This window comes from Lutra lutra, chromosome X, assembly GCF_902655055.1.
Source record: "Lutra lutra chromosome X, mLutLut1.2, whole genome shotgun sequence".
Classification (NCBI taxonomy): domain Eukaryota; kingdom Metazoa; phylum Chordata; class Mammalia; order Carnivora; family Mustelidae; genus Lutra; species Lutra lutra.
The window spans coordinates 13,810,567-13,825,533 of NC_062296.1; the positions used below are offsets into that span (position 1 = coordinate 13,810,567).

Below are 14,967 nucleotides of genomic sequence, written 5' to 3' on the forward strand. Positions count from 1 at the left end.
TGAAAAGCAACCCCTTCGGAGAGGAATTCTCACATGTTCGCTTAGTGTGTAATGTGAACCCCTCCCAGAAGTGGAAAGGTGCTTCTCCACTCATTTGTTTTCACTGACAACTGCTAGTTTTCTTTTTTTCTTTTTAAATTTTTACTTGTTTTTTTTAAAAGATTTTATTTATTTATTTGACAAATAGAGAGATCACAAGTAGGCAGAGAGGCAGGCAGGGTGGGAAAGGGGGGAAGCAGGCTCCCTGCTGAGCAGAGAGCCTGATGTGGGGCTCGATCTCAGGACCCTGAGATCATGACCTGAGCCAAGGGCAGTGGCTTAACCCACTGAGCCACCCAGGTGTCCCAAAATTTTACTTATTTTAGAGAGAGAGTGTGCAAGCAGGGGGAGGGGCAGAGGGAGAGAGAAAGAATCTCAAGCCGACCCACTGCAAGCACGGGACCCAACACAGGGCTTGACCCGAGGACCCTGAGATCATGACCTGAGCCAAAATCAAGAGTTGGACACACAGCTGACTGAGCCAGCCAAGCACCCCCCAACCGCTAGTTTTCATGCCAGTTTCAAGTTGGGGTGGCGAGGATGCCACATCTCTTCTCTATCACACAAACTGCACGTGAACGAGAGGAAAGGGCCCCCATAGCCGTGAGCACATGCACCTGTGCTCACCACCTTCCACGCCCCCCACGATCCCCGCTGTGCGGCCCGGGATGCCGGGCGCCTCTCGTGGGTGCAGGTGCAGAGTTCAGGTAGATGGCCCAAAGCTGGGAATCTGGGAAGCGGGAGAGGCAGGATTGAACAGAGCTCTAAAGGGATCCCAGAGACAGGGCCCACGAGAAGGAGGAAGGCCTAGACCTTCCGCAGATACTGCACCTGCCATTTAAAGGAGAACTGACCTCACAGCTCTCGTCTGTCTGTGCAACAACGATTTGTGTGAAAGGGTACACTTGCGACCTGTGGTTTTATTGCTTGTGACATGGGAGACTCCTCTCTCAGGCCAGAGGTATGGAGTTACCACAGAGAGCCATGGTCAAGATGAATTAGACACACACAGATCATTACATACACACAGGGGCCTCTTGTGGTCCTCGGCCCACAGTAGGTTCTTGGAGAGTAGGGGTCCAAAATGAATTCTTCCATCTGTGTCTTGGCTGAATGAGCCAACTTTACCCCCTTCAGACTTTGGGTAAATCTTGTTAGCTCCTTTCAAGGGGCAAACGAGAGAAAGGTACTGTCTTCATAGAAAGATGACTCTCCTTGTAACTTCCTATCCCTGGAAGTAATTCTCAGGCGCAGTGTGATGTCACAGGCCACTACCCCTCCATGACACCTTTCTCATCCCCGGTTCATAGATTAGGCCTCTGCACCTTGCCCCGGAGTTCCAGGTTTTCTGGTGTGCGGTGGCAAGCACGCATTAGTGATTTGCATTTGAGCAGTGAGTGTCGTCTAGCATCACTTTCTGACCTGTGCAAGAGAAAAGATAAGAAGCCTTCTCTGAAAGTCTTTGAAGAAGCAGACTGGGAAAAGTTTTCAACGTCCCCAGTCTTTGAATTTGCAGACAGGAGCTTGCAACAGCCCTTTAAAAAGATACAACCTACTAAGCTTCCGCTCCTGCTGACTACAGATACCTCCCAGATCTTCCTCTTGGAGATGGATTTAGATCCCGCTCTGAGGTTATTACACGGAAGAGCACGGCCGCAAATGAGAAAGTGCCATAGTAACAGAGAATATTTGCCCAGTGGGCACAAATTAATTCTAGGAAGCAGCCAGAAGACCTGGAAGTTTATTTTTAGAAAGCATATCTGATATCTGATTCCCCTCTCAAAACACATAGGTCAGCCATTCTATAGGAAAAACCCACATCCAGAGTTAATGCACATCATAGACAAGAAAAGACTGTTAGGGAGTTATTCAGCTAAGAGAAGTGTTCTTCCCTTGGGGGAAAAAAAAGGTTACTTTACCACAGACTTTTGTGAAACAGGAAGATTAAATCTACTAAGATTTGAAAATTAATATGCTGGTCACACAGTCTCTCTACCGTTTGTCTTACAGAAAATGAAGGGTGTCTTCCGCTTCCTAATCACTTGGCCTAAACAATTTGTATTTTTCTGCAAGGGGGTGGGTCACACTAACACTGTCTTGAACCAGTTACTCAGCCTTGGAGACATGTGGCCCATCCTTCTTACTTACAAATCGTAGCAAGTTACTTCCATTGCAAAACCTATTTGCTGACCATGTTTGGAACTGAACGAGGCCTTTGGATCACGTAATTTTTTAGTGTCATGACAAGAACAGCCCCTCTTGGGCTCTGTAAGGGATGCATCATTTTTGTTTTGTCTCCTGCTTTTTTCTAGCTTGTTTCAGTGTTTATAAAAATAAAACAAATCAGTGTTTTATTAAATAAATAAAACAAACAAGTCAGTGAAGCATCTGCCTTTGGCTTAGGTCATGATCCCGCGGTCCTGGGAGCGAATCCCATGAGGGGCTCCCTGTTCCGTGGGGAGTGTGCTTCTCCCTCTAGCCCTCCTCCCACTCATTCTCTCAATCTCTCTATCTTTCTCAAATAAATAAATAAAATCTTCAAAAAATAAATAAAACAAATCGCTTTGTAAAATTTGGCAGTCTGGGTAGTAGTCCCTGGTGTGAGACTGCTTTACAGAAATGTATGAAAATCCAGAAGAGGCCAATTGTATTGGACTAAATGAACTCCAGGCCTAAAATATGGTGAGATCTGTGTCCTGATTCTGTTTTAAACAGGCCATTGATTGACAAGGCCATATATATATATATATATATATATACACACACACATATATGTATGTATATGTATATATATATACACACTTGTCATTTTGTTTTGCAAAGAATTGGGAAAAAGCAATATTGTGCTGGCATATTTTGTGGGGTCAACCTAAGATAAATCAAAGCGTCTATGAACTATCTTGGAGTATGAAAGTGCTACCAAGAAATTCCACTGTAGTCATATAAGGAAAAATCATCCCATATCCATTTTCTTAATTATAATTTGCATTTCTTTACAAAGGGTTGCTAAATGGCATGCGTACTTGGAAGTCATTTGGTTGCACGGTATTTCACAAGGCCCATTTGTAAGCACTTCGTTTCTTCAGCGCCGTGGCTGGAAGCACCGCAGCCTTTGCAGCCTGCCGCAGACAGAGATGAAAAACGAAAGGAGACGAAACAGTTTTCTGGGAGGAAAGCTTGGAGGAAAGCTCTAAACACAAAGTGTAATTCATGGGCAGTCCTAATTTGGGGGCAGAATTTATTTTCTCCCATGTTAATAAAACACATATAAGCAGAGCCTTTATAAATGGATTCTGGAGTGAAAAAAAAAATCTTGGAAAGAAACGAGAATGTATTTATTTAGCCCTGGTTTTCTGGCCATGTATTTTGAGAAATCATCCCACATTTCATGTTTAGAGAGCTGTTTTCACACACCTCATCTCGCTGGGTCCTCGTACAACGATCCAGGCAGGTCAGCAGGACTGGTAGTCCCTCCCCCCCCCCCATTTTAACAAAACTCAAGCTGATAGAACTTACTTGAAATGTTTGGCTATTTGCAGACCCAGAGGGCAAGAGTAGAAGTTCAAGGCCCCTATCTTGGTTATTAGCAGGAAATCCCTTACTCTTGCTGCTTGAGCACTGTTATGTCTTCATTATTCCCTCTTGTCTTTCCTTTCCCTCCCTCCCTCCCTCCCTCTCTCCTTTCTTTCCTCCCGCTCCCCTCCTCTCTTCCTCTCCTCCCTCTCCAGTTTTTCAAGTTGAATGTATCTGTCGGCCCCCTTCCTCCCTTTAGCACCTGCTCTCCCTGGCCTCACAGGCAGCCTCTGACTTGTCAGCGTCTACTCTAAACCAGTCCTCTGCGCTGAGCGCACCACACTTTGCCCTTTTCGGGATCCATACTCGGGAGCTTCCAAGCTCCCTTCATATGTTATTCCGATCTTTCATTTATTTATCTCATCCTACGTGTATTGATCATGGACCGTAAGCCAGGCCTTATGCTAGGAGCTGCCTTCAAGGATCTCACAGTCCAGAGGTTGTTTGAATGAACAAACCACTGTCTGTTTATCATGAATTAATAATTTTGCTTAGCTACAGTGCACCAGGTGAGTATCGATTCCCTCTCCCCCAAACTCTCCCTTCCCGTTCTTTGATCTTAATAATAATGAAGTTCATTCACGTCAAATGTACCGTGGGAGAGAACATCAAAGTCCTGAATATAATAATTAATCCTGGATTTTGAAATCACTGATCGAGGGGAGACCTATAGAGAGAATATAGGCAGTTACAGCGTCACCCCCATGGGTCCGACTTGTATTGTAAGAATCTATTTTTTAAAATCTTTTAACGGAGTCAAAAATCGAATTTTAATTTGCATATTATTTTCATTAGTCCAGGGGATAATTGACGGGCATGAGTCAGACGTGCCAAAGTAACTGCTAACTTTAAATCTAGGAAATTAATTGTCATCCAAACATGGCTCAGAATTCAAAGAGTGACCCTGGCTCTTGGCGGTAATTGTTAAATTAATTGGATTGTCAGGCTACTAAAAATGTGGCCAGAAGACAGGACCAAGCGAGAGGATTAAAGGGAGAGATGAGTAGTTACAATATGTTTATAAAACCTGCTGAAAGGAAGAAGTCATTTTACTACATTCGTTTTTTTAAGTGTCTTTTAAGAGCCCACTCATGTATCTATAAACTGTGTTGGTTTCCGTGTTCTCTGGCACCTGATTTACAAAGCGTTATGTGTGAATAAGACAGAATGTATTGGGAAATTCTCCTCTAGAGCAGGACGCGTGCACTTAGCCCGTCCATATGTGAAGGGCTACCCTGGATGTGCGACGCTGCTGTCACCAGCTGTGTTCAAGTCCAAGGGCTTCGTGTTGCCATCTGAGGTATGGATGACCTCAGCAGACTGTTACTCTCGTTAGATCTGAGGGAACTCATGTGGCCTGCTTAAAAAATATTCCTCTCGAGAGAAATGCGTTAAAAGGAAGCACTAACAGGATACATGGCGATCCTCAGAGCGTCAGCACCCACTGAGGGACACGTCCCCTGCCTGGCCCTCCTCGGCCAGACCGCCGTCCCAACCTGCGCTGCTGCTGGGCCTGCGGCACCCTCTCCGTCCTTGGCTCTCAGTGTCAGGGGCAGCCCAGGGTGCAGTTGCTCCTTCTGACCCTAAGAGAAAAGGGCAATTTACACAAGTCCAAAGCCATTTGTTCCTGGGGCAAAGCTGCCTTGGGCCCGCCGTTGGAGCTGGGCGTTATTTGCATATAGCCCACGTTACCGCGGGATGGCGTGAATCCCTTTGCCATTGCCTCTCGGAGTCTGCCTAGAGTTCATAAGCCCAGGTTAGCGGTGGCGAACAGTGACCATTTGTGGCTGTAAGTAACCTCCGATACATTCTGTGATTGTGATGGGGGAGGGTTTCAGATGTTTTTTTCTCATCAACGATATTTCAACCTCCAAAAAACAATTTTGCCCTTAATAAAGTGAGTACACTGGTAAAAAGTGTTAGATTTTGCTCCTGGATCTGCTTATTCAGCATAGATCCTTCTTCCTTACCCAAGATACAATCATGATAACTAACCAGTATGGATTCCTTAGATAAAAGGGTTCAATATCCACTGAGAAAAGAACTAACCTTGAACTTCAAGGAGAACAGAGATGATACAGAGGAGATTTAAAGACTGATTGATTATTTCATGAACTAAAAAGATGTTATTCCTCTGGGGGGAAAAAATACCGATATGTGCGAGAAACAACTTTTAGGAGAAATCAATGCATAAAAAGTTATAAGATATAAAGCCCCTTTGCTTTGGTTCTCATGCCAGGGAACTTCTTAGAAGCCACACAGGGAACACCTGGCATCTTTTGAAACCTCTCGTGCATTTCTCACGATAGCAGATTTTTATCTACTGCATGTGACATCCAGAAGGGTGACGCCGCCTCTGTTTCACGTCTGCCGCGTGGCAAGGCCACGATGGTACCTTTCTCAGGAGCGCTCCCGCTCATCTCCGCATCCGTCAGAGGAGGCTGATTCCTCACCACACATCTGCCCGGCATCCTCTGGATAGGGCTTCCCCAAGACGGTCAACCCAGTCAGTACCTGTTATTTTGTGTGACTCACTGCTGAGGCACAGAGACGCACCCGTACCCCTCTTCCCTTTGCTAGTCTTTCCTGTGTTGGGTGGGATGTTCACATTCTTCCACACTGGATAAAAATGAAGCCTCTTCTGCCTACTCATTCCAACACAGGATAAAATGACAGTGTCACACACAGAGAACAGAACACTCCTCTGGTTGCTTCAACATTCTTTTTTTGGCCTCGTTTTCCTCTCTACTGAGTTTCTGAGTCCAAATTTAGTGGTGATGACTAAGAAATTGCCAGGATGTGACAGAGCATTCAGTTCATTGAGTCCCTTCCTTGCCATTTTTCAATAGTTGTAACAATCGCCAAGTTTTTCCTCCTAATGTTGTAGGTGCCAGTATCTGCGTAGTGTCTGTTATTCTTAACAGATACACGATCGCTCATACAGGCTCTGTCCGTGCACTGACAGCCTCCTTCTGCAGACAGCCGACTCCATATGGTATTAAGGAAGTTCCCTGCAGACTTTTCACTGGTTGGTACTTCTGAATCCCGGAGTTTCTCAGGCTTAAATCTGGATCTCTGAAATCCAAACCCTGTAAACAAGAGCGGAGTGGTCCGCCGCGTGCTAGGCAGCATGACCAGTCCTTTGCGAGAGGAGAAGGGGGATTCAGAAAACAAGACAAGTTCCTTGCCATCTGGAGCCGCTCCTGCAAGGCCTGAGCCCCGGGGCGAGCTAGAGGTGTCGTTAGGGCTTAAGGGAGCATAAATCCACATAGAATCCGTTCCCACCGAGGGAGATCCTCTATCCGAGCTTGGCCCTGAGGGACACGAGGAAAGCCAGCAGGCAGGCAGGCAGAAGACTGACACTCTAATAAGCAAAGGAAATGAGTGGCCTCTGGAAAGGCAAAAAGGTGCACATGACCCTGTGGCAGAGGGTGAGGCTGACATCAGGGTAGTGACTGAATCATAGAGAAATTTAGATGCCGCATCAGGGAGTTTTGCTAACCGTAAAACCAGGCAAAACCATCAAAAGTTCCTAAAGGGGATGTCGCTTTAGCAGGGAAAGGTGCTAGCAGAAAGGGAGACACCGGAGAGGAGGTCAATTACAGCCGGCCAGCAGAGAGCGCGCAGGGCGCCAGCTGGAACAGTAGCAGTGGAAAGGGAAGGTTAAGATCACGGGCTGGAGGGATTTGTGGATGGTGAATTTCAGGGTCCCCGGAAGCTTGAAGCGGGAGCAGCTACCAGGGTAGGATGGTGGGCGATAATGACCGAGACAGGGGAGACACGGAAGTGGGGGGTTCGAGTGACTGTGGCTCCTTCAAATAGTATCCTTCCCCTCTTTCTGTTTTGAATTCCTGCCCACCCTTCAAAGCTCACCTAAAATAACAACCTCTCCGTGAAGCCCACCCCTCTGCAGTGCCCCAGTCAGAGTGAAACTGGGCTTCCTCCGTTCTCATGAAACGCCTCCTTTGTGTCCCCCGTTCTGTACTTGGTGGCAGCACTCCTCGTGTCCAAATCATCTGGGTATATGGCCAACTGCTGCGAATACCTGGGAAGGTTTCAGAAGCTTTTAGCACGCAGTGCAGAGGATTGGTGGAAACCGCGTGTTATAAATGAATCCGTGAAGGCTGCCATCACACGAGACGTTAACTGCAGCCCTTTTGGGGGACCTGCTGCAGCAGTCATTCCACCCCACCATCTGGAAGTCCACCATACAGTATTTACGCACCTACACAGAATCACTCACCTCCATCACACATGCTGTTCACCGTATTTATTTATTTATTTATTTATTTATTTATTTATTTTTAAAGATTTCATTTATTTGACAGAGAGACACACAGTGAGAAGAAACACAAGCAGGGGGAGTGGGAGAGGGAGAAGCAGACTCCCCACTGAGCAGGGAGCCTGATGTGGGGCTCAATCCCAGGACCCCAGAATCATGACCCAAGCCAAAGGCAGATGCTTAACAACTGAGCCACCCAGGCACCCCCACCATATTTATTTTTGAATGTTTTCTGACTCTTTATAAAAGTAAAACTCACCCTCTAAGGATGAGAATTTTTTTGCCCCCAAATGGTGATTTCTGTTTCTTTCTTTTTTTTTTTTTTTAAACAATTGTATTTATTTATTTATTTATTTGAGAAAGCACAAGCAGGGGGAGTGGAGAAGCAGACTCCCCACTGAGCGTGGGGCCCCTTGTGGAGCTTGATCTTGACCCTGAGACCTGTGCTGAAGGCAGACACTTTAACTGACTGAACCACCCAGGTGCCCCCCACAAATGGTGATTTTACTCCCAAAGAATTTCAGCAACGTTCTACCAACTATCCTCATCGCTAGAAGATATGTGGAGACTTCTAGTCACATTTCTTTATAGGCATACCCTGGATTTCCCTGTTGAGAATCCCACAAAAGGGAGTCTTTGCAGCCCGTAAATGGAACACCACTTCCTACATGGGATCGTTGCCTTGGAAATACATTTCTTCTTGCACAGGTCGAACTTGTGTGACTCTTTGAAGGACTTACCAAGTATGGGCCTAGGCTGAAATAATCCCCAGAGATTATTCCAGTCAGTGCCGCGGAGGCTAGACGGGGAGACTTGGTGAGCTTACGGAGCGAAACAGGTTTTGTGGATTCCCAAAAGAAAAGAAAATGTGGCTTAACTTTCAGAGAAAGGCTGCCCCATATGAGGAACCAGTCCGTCTTTGCTGAAGTGACTTGAGATTGTGAGAGAACTTCAGATTCTCTTGTGCAGATAGTGTGCATCACTTAGACTGACTTCTGATGTGAAAACAGGGGATGGTAGGACCACAAAGGCATGGTTCAGAAAGGGCTGGTGTCCAGAAAGCAGATGGTATTTTACAAGGTGGTTTCCTTTCTAGGGTTTTATGAGCGGTTCTTCCTGATGAGCATCTCAGCAAATTAGCAAATACCTAAAATGGATTCCTTGGTGCCGCTGTCACATGGCGTTCAGCTAGCATTCTTCTCCTTGTCTCCCACTGCGGATGGACCCTCCCCTATTCCATGGGCTCCTTAGAGATGAGAATCTGCTGCTCATTTCATTTGGCTTACAAATGGCCACTTTTAATGGCTGTTTATTTCATACACACAAATCCACAACACTTGAAAGAAGGCTTTGGGTTTTTTTGTTTGTTAGTTTTTTTTTTTTCCTGTAATAGTCTGTTGGATCAGGTCCCCTTCATTTGTATGGGCAGATCCAGAGAAAATATGGCCAAGCACATGGCAGAAATCCCATTCCAGGGTTTAGAGTCCCCTGGGCTGCTCTCTCATGTCTGCTTGTGGAATTACTGTAAATTCCTTGCTTCTCTATCGATTTGCTGGTAAACATTACTGTAAGACAAGGATGAGGTGAGAGGAGATTTTTTTTTTCTTTTTTAAGTCAAGGTCCAATGATTAAAAAACAAATCGATTTGGTTTACCTAAAAGCAAAAGGTCGCCTTTCTTTGTAGCATCCCTCTAGAAATGGAGGCAGCCACTAACGTCACAGGGTAACACAGATTTCAGCCTCGGGCAGTTGACAGTTATAGTGCATGGTAACTGGAGAACCTATGAACATTAAGTAGAAGGACCAAATGTTTATTTTCTCATACTTAATTCCGAAGGGAACAAAGTGCCGTGTGACAGCTTTATACTGATCTTTCCGATCTTTAGCTCTTGCATTTGTCGAAATTACATATTATATAATTTGTATAATAACTTCATATTACAGTTGTGAAGCTCATTGTAATTTTTCCATTCTCTCATTACAAAGAGAGCTAATCATTGATCAGGGTCACTTGCACTTAGGGCTTTTTCCAAAGCATCACATGAATTATATGTAGTTATATATAGGCTTGGTTTCCAGTGGTAATAGTTTATGCCATTAAAATAGAGCGCTAATCACACGGGCTTGAACAAAGTCTGTCCTGAGCTCCTAAAGGTCAATAGCACATGGTTCTCCATGAAGTTCAGAGCTATAAATATTGAGCTTTGGTTTATTTACTTGTCTTGCCAGGAACATTTTACACCTGAGTGCAAATTCAAAGAATCGGTGTTTGAAAATTATTATGTGACATATTCCTCGATGATATACCGCCAGCAGCAGTCCGGCCGAGGGTGGTATCTGGGTCTGAACAAAGAAGGGGAGATCATGAAAGGAAACCATGTGAAGAAGAACAAGCCTGCAGCTCACTTTCTGCCCAAACCACTCAAAGGTAAACTTGATGCGCTAGGAACTGCAGATTGGGCGAGTGCCCTTACTTAACGCAATCCTTACCATCATGCTTCGCTTAAGTGGAACGTAATTCTTCCCCATTAAAGGCAATTATGTGGAAATTTAGTAACGTTTTATAACACTTAAAACATGAAGCATTGACAATAGCATCCAATCTTCCGATTTTAATTTTCCCATAGTACATGTATAGATAGTAACACCTCGCTCTCATGGGGGCAGCTTGAATGCTAACCCAGGACAGCCAAGAACCCCAAATCTTGCCAAAACGGTCCCTGGACAGAAGCACAGATGCTCAAATGTATGCACGCTTAGCGCTTAACCGCAAAGCTCCTTGGGCCCCCTGGAAGGACCCAGCGATATTGTCCCAACGGTTTCCCAGTTTGGCCTACGGTCATTATTGGCAGATCAGTAGCCAGTTGGCAAGGGTAAGGGAGAGCAGTGGGGTGCAGAAGATAAGGATGTTACAAGTAGCTGAGACGTGGTAGAGATGGGCTTGAGGATGTGGCCAAAGCAGAGCAAGACCTCCAAGAGGTCATTGGCTTGGAGTCAGAACCGAGGCGAGAGTAGCAACAGACGGTCCAATCAAATCCACATGGCACAGCTCAGAGGCCTGTATTCTGTGGCCAGACTACCTGGATTGGAATCCCAACTCCCCTCTGTCCTCACTGGGTGGGTGTGGCTGGATGACTGACCTGTGTTCCTCACCTGTAAAATATGGATAGAGCACCCAAGTCATAGGATTCTTGGGGGATTAAACGAGGTAATGCACCTGAAGCACTGAGCACAGTGTCTAGCTCATTGTGGGTGCTGTGTCAGCTCGTGGTGTCACTCGTAGCGCAACATGACCATGGACCACATAATGCATTATGACTTGTGCTAAATATTTATGCTCTTGGAGAGTAGCCTTTCAAGCACGATAGAAACTAGTGTTTTCAAATGTTTTACATTTGAATATTTGGCTTGCACAGCATGCCGTAGATTATATTTAAACTTCCAAGAGCTTTACTAAAATGCATTTTTCATTAATGCCCTCATGTATAGAACCATAAGTGATGGGAATGAGGCATTAGAATTCTTTGCACGCTACTGCACCAAAGACTAGGTTTCGCTCAAGCTGAGCCCGTTGCTTCTCGGCAGAGTCCTCAGAAGCAGCATTCTCTGTGTTCAGCCTAGAGCAGGGAAGCCGAGTGGCCAGAAGACAACATGAGGGCCCACGCAGGGTGTACGCTCGAAGGCCTCTGACCCCGTGTTTCTCTGCTTTCCAGTGGCCATGTACAAGGAGCCGTCACTGCACGACCTCACGGAGTTCTCCCGGTCTGGAAGCGGGACCCCAACCAAGAGTAGAAGTGTCTCCGGCGTGCTGAACGGAGGCAAGTCCATGAGCCACAACGAATCAACGTAGCCAGTGAGGGCAAAACAAGGGCTCTGTAACAGAACCTTACCTCCAGGTGCTGTTGAATTCTAGCAGTCCTTCCCCCCAAAGTTCACAATCGTCAATGACGTTCACCAAACAGACAGGCAGAGTTCACTAGTCTCTCTGCCATGACACCTTCTTATTATCCATACTAACGCCCCATAATTTCTATTGAGCTTGTGCAAAAGAATGCCAAGCTTTGTCAGTGAACTAAATCCTGGAGAAGGACTGCCCAATTTTCCCATGATCTCACCTGTGCTTTGGGGATGACAAGCCAAAAACATTTCACAGCACTAATGCTGATCAAAATTTACTCTCCAACCAAGAAAATTTAAAAGACCACAATTGCTCTTCAAAAACAAAAACAAAGGAAAAAATCAAAACAAAACAAAACAAAACTAACCGCTTAAATGTTTTGTAGGGGCAAACAAAATTATGTGACCTGTGTTGTTTTCTTGGCTTAATGTTTTCTATCTACGCTTGATTCTTTACTTTGGTAATAGTGCAACTTTATAATTTCTGAAATTCAGTGGTTCTATTGACTCTGAGTCACTTAATCCAAATCAACCAAATTCAGGGTTGAATCAGAATTGGCATCTCAGGCTCAAGGTAACAGTGTTCTTGTGATTCTACCTTTTTTTTTTTTTTAAAGAATTGTAGTGTATTCTGGTCAAGTTCTTGTGCTGTATTCCGTGCATAGAAATTGAGGTGTATTGTCAACCCCAGTCAGTAAAGATTACTTAAAAGAAAAAAGATTATCCTCAAGTGTAGATTTCTCTTAATTCCATTTGTGTTATCATGTTCAACTATTGTTGTGGCTTCTTGTATAAAGGCAGAAACTGTGGAGCTGTGACGTCGTCTTTTGTGTTGTTAAAATAAGAAATGTCTTATCTGTATATGTACGAGTCCTCCCGTCGTTGTATTTGGCATGTGAATATCGTGTACAAGGAAATGTTAAGACTGGTTACGCCTAAACAACATATACTTATACTTGCTTCTGGAAAAGTGTTTAAGACTTAGCTAGGTTTCCATTTAGATCTTCATATCTGTTGCATGGAAGAAAGTTGGAATCTTGGCATAGAGTTGCATGACATGTAAGATTTCGTGCATTAATAATTGTTAAAATCTGTGTTCCAAAAGTGGACATAGCATGTACAGGCAGTTTTCTGTCCTGTACACAAAAAAAAAGTAAAAAAAAAGTTGTTTAATATTTGTTGTTGTATACCCAAATACGCACCGAATAAACTCTTTATATTCATTCAAAGAAAAATCCTTCAACGTGTATTTATTGTTTGTCCCGTGCCATTAACTGTCATAGGAACTGGACCTAAACACTGAATTATGTATGTAAGGTCACTGCCCTCAGTCTACAGTCTAGGGATTCATAGTCACATGAACGCTCTTGAAAGTGTGTCTGTTGTGCTAGATCTTGGACTCGGACCTCAGACTGGAACAGAGAATTCTCATTACCATTCAGTGATGGAATTGTACAGATGATACCCATGTTCTCGTATCCTCTCTGCCATTCACACCGTCCGTTCCCCTTTCCAGCGCTCATTTCTCTCGGAGGAGGGAAGGCACAGAATTAAATACTTGCGGACCCTGAGCGGAATCCCTCAACCACCCCCCGCGAATTTTCAGTGGGTAGAGAAAAGTGATACACTGTCTCCCTCTTGCTCAAGGACTTCAAGGTTTGGTTATTGACTCTTTAGGTCGCTGCTTTTGCTTTCTCATCCTTCAGAAATAGATCAGGTCTGCTGGTAATAAACAACTCGAGAACCCTGGTGTCGCAGGGAAGCCTGGCAGAAGTGAAAAGGGGTCCCCATACCCTGCAAGAGCCTGTTACGCCCAGCATTCTCTTTGAGCCATTTCAAGTCGTTTTTAACAGAAAGCGGTGCCTAAATACATCAATAATTCAGGAGCCAGCAAAATAACCTCCCTCCAAGTGGTGAGACTTTCACACATCTACACACACACACACACACACACACACACACTTTGATGGTAGAAAATATTAGCCCTGCTACATGCTTGATGAAAGAACGATTTTGGAAAACACTGACAAGCCCGGGCTCTCAGGCCTTGGTATACACCAGAAACACAAAGAGGGCCTGTAAGACTTAGAATGCTGACCCCCGCCTCCAGAGTCTCTGAGTAGGTCTGGGGTGGGCTCCAGACTTCAGATTGCTAACGAATTCTCAGGTAGTGCTGAGGTTGCCAGTTCCAGGGAACCCACTCCCCAGGAACCACTCACATACGCCCTTCCCTTCTTTGGGATTCAGACTGCGTGTTAGCACCCTGAGTTCTAAAAAGCCCCATGTTCTGGAAGCCAGCTTGACTTTGAAAAATACTGGGATAAAGAAATGTATCTGGCCATGCAGCCGCAGGATCACAGGGCACATACCGACCTCATGGCAGAGTGGGGGTCCCCACACCTGTCACAGGCTCCTGAGTCACCTGTGCTGTTGGTCCACTGCCGTGGTTTTTGGCTAAGTCTGGGAATCCGCTGAGCCTGCTGCCTGCCCCAGTCTGAGTACCACTGCTCTATGGCATAGCCCTGGATTTCAGTCGTAAGCCGGTCAAGTTCACAGAAGAGTTTGTTACAGACCCCCAGCGACTTGTTTCCAAATGTTCCAAGCATCCGTCATCCAAGTGAACACATAGGGGGAGCAAGTATGTAGTGGGATGACTTCTCCACCCAAACCAGCTGGTTAGAACCGGTCTGCAGCTAAGGGGTGGCAGAAAGCGGAGCTGAAAGCCAATTTGAATCAATGTCACTCAAATGTGCTTTAGAAGCCTCCTCTAGCCAAAGCGTGCCATCCCCAGCTCAAACTGAAATGTGCCCTCGTCAGCACGTCCATATTTCTTCTTTCTCATTAATTGTAATTTTTTTTTATTATGTTAAGTTAGCCATGAATCATTGGACACTAGCGCATGTCCATTATTTCTACCGACAAAATATGGCAGCCCAGGTTTTTCCTCTCATGCTCCTCAAAATTCTTCCAACCCTGCCCAGAGCCACGCCCACATTTTAGGTAGTGATTAAAGCGGCAGCCACTTGCCAGTCCCCAAACCTGTACGGGGATCTGGCAGTGGTATCGTGGATGGCCTTTTCCAATCACAAAAACCAGTGGGAGGGCCCCGGGCTGGCTCAGTCAGTAGAGCATGCAACTTCTGATCACAGGGTGGTGAGTTCAAGCCCCACATTGGG

General features: G+C 45.4%; 1 protein-coding gene across 6 annotated transcripts in view; it reads left to right on the top strand.

Moving 5' to 3' along the window:
- Nucleotides 1-13,026, top strand: part of FGF13 (fibroblast growth factor 13) — a 493,670-nt gene extending 480,644 nt beyond the window's left edge. For all 6 annotated transcript variants that reach the window (XM_047716160.1, XM_047716157.1, XM_047716163.1 and 3 more), the window contains 2 exons: nucleotides 10,124-10,322; nucleotides 11,608-13,026. In XM_047716160.1, the coding sequence (XP_047572116.1) occupies nucleotides 10,124-10,322; nucleotides 11,608-11,744 (336 nt within the window). In that variant the 3' untranslated portion in view covers nucleotides 11,745-13,026. The remainder of the gene's footprint in view (nucleotides 1-10,123; nucleotides 10,323-11,607) is intronic.
- The last annotated feature ends 1,941 nt before the right edge of the window (nucleotides 13,027-14,967 follow it).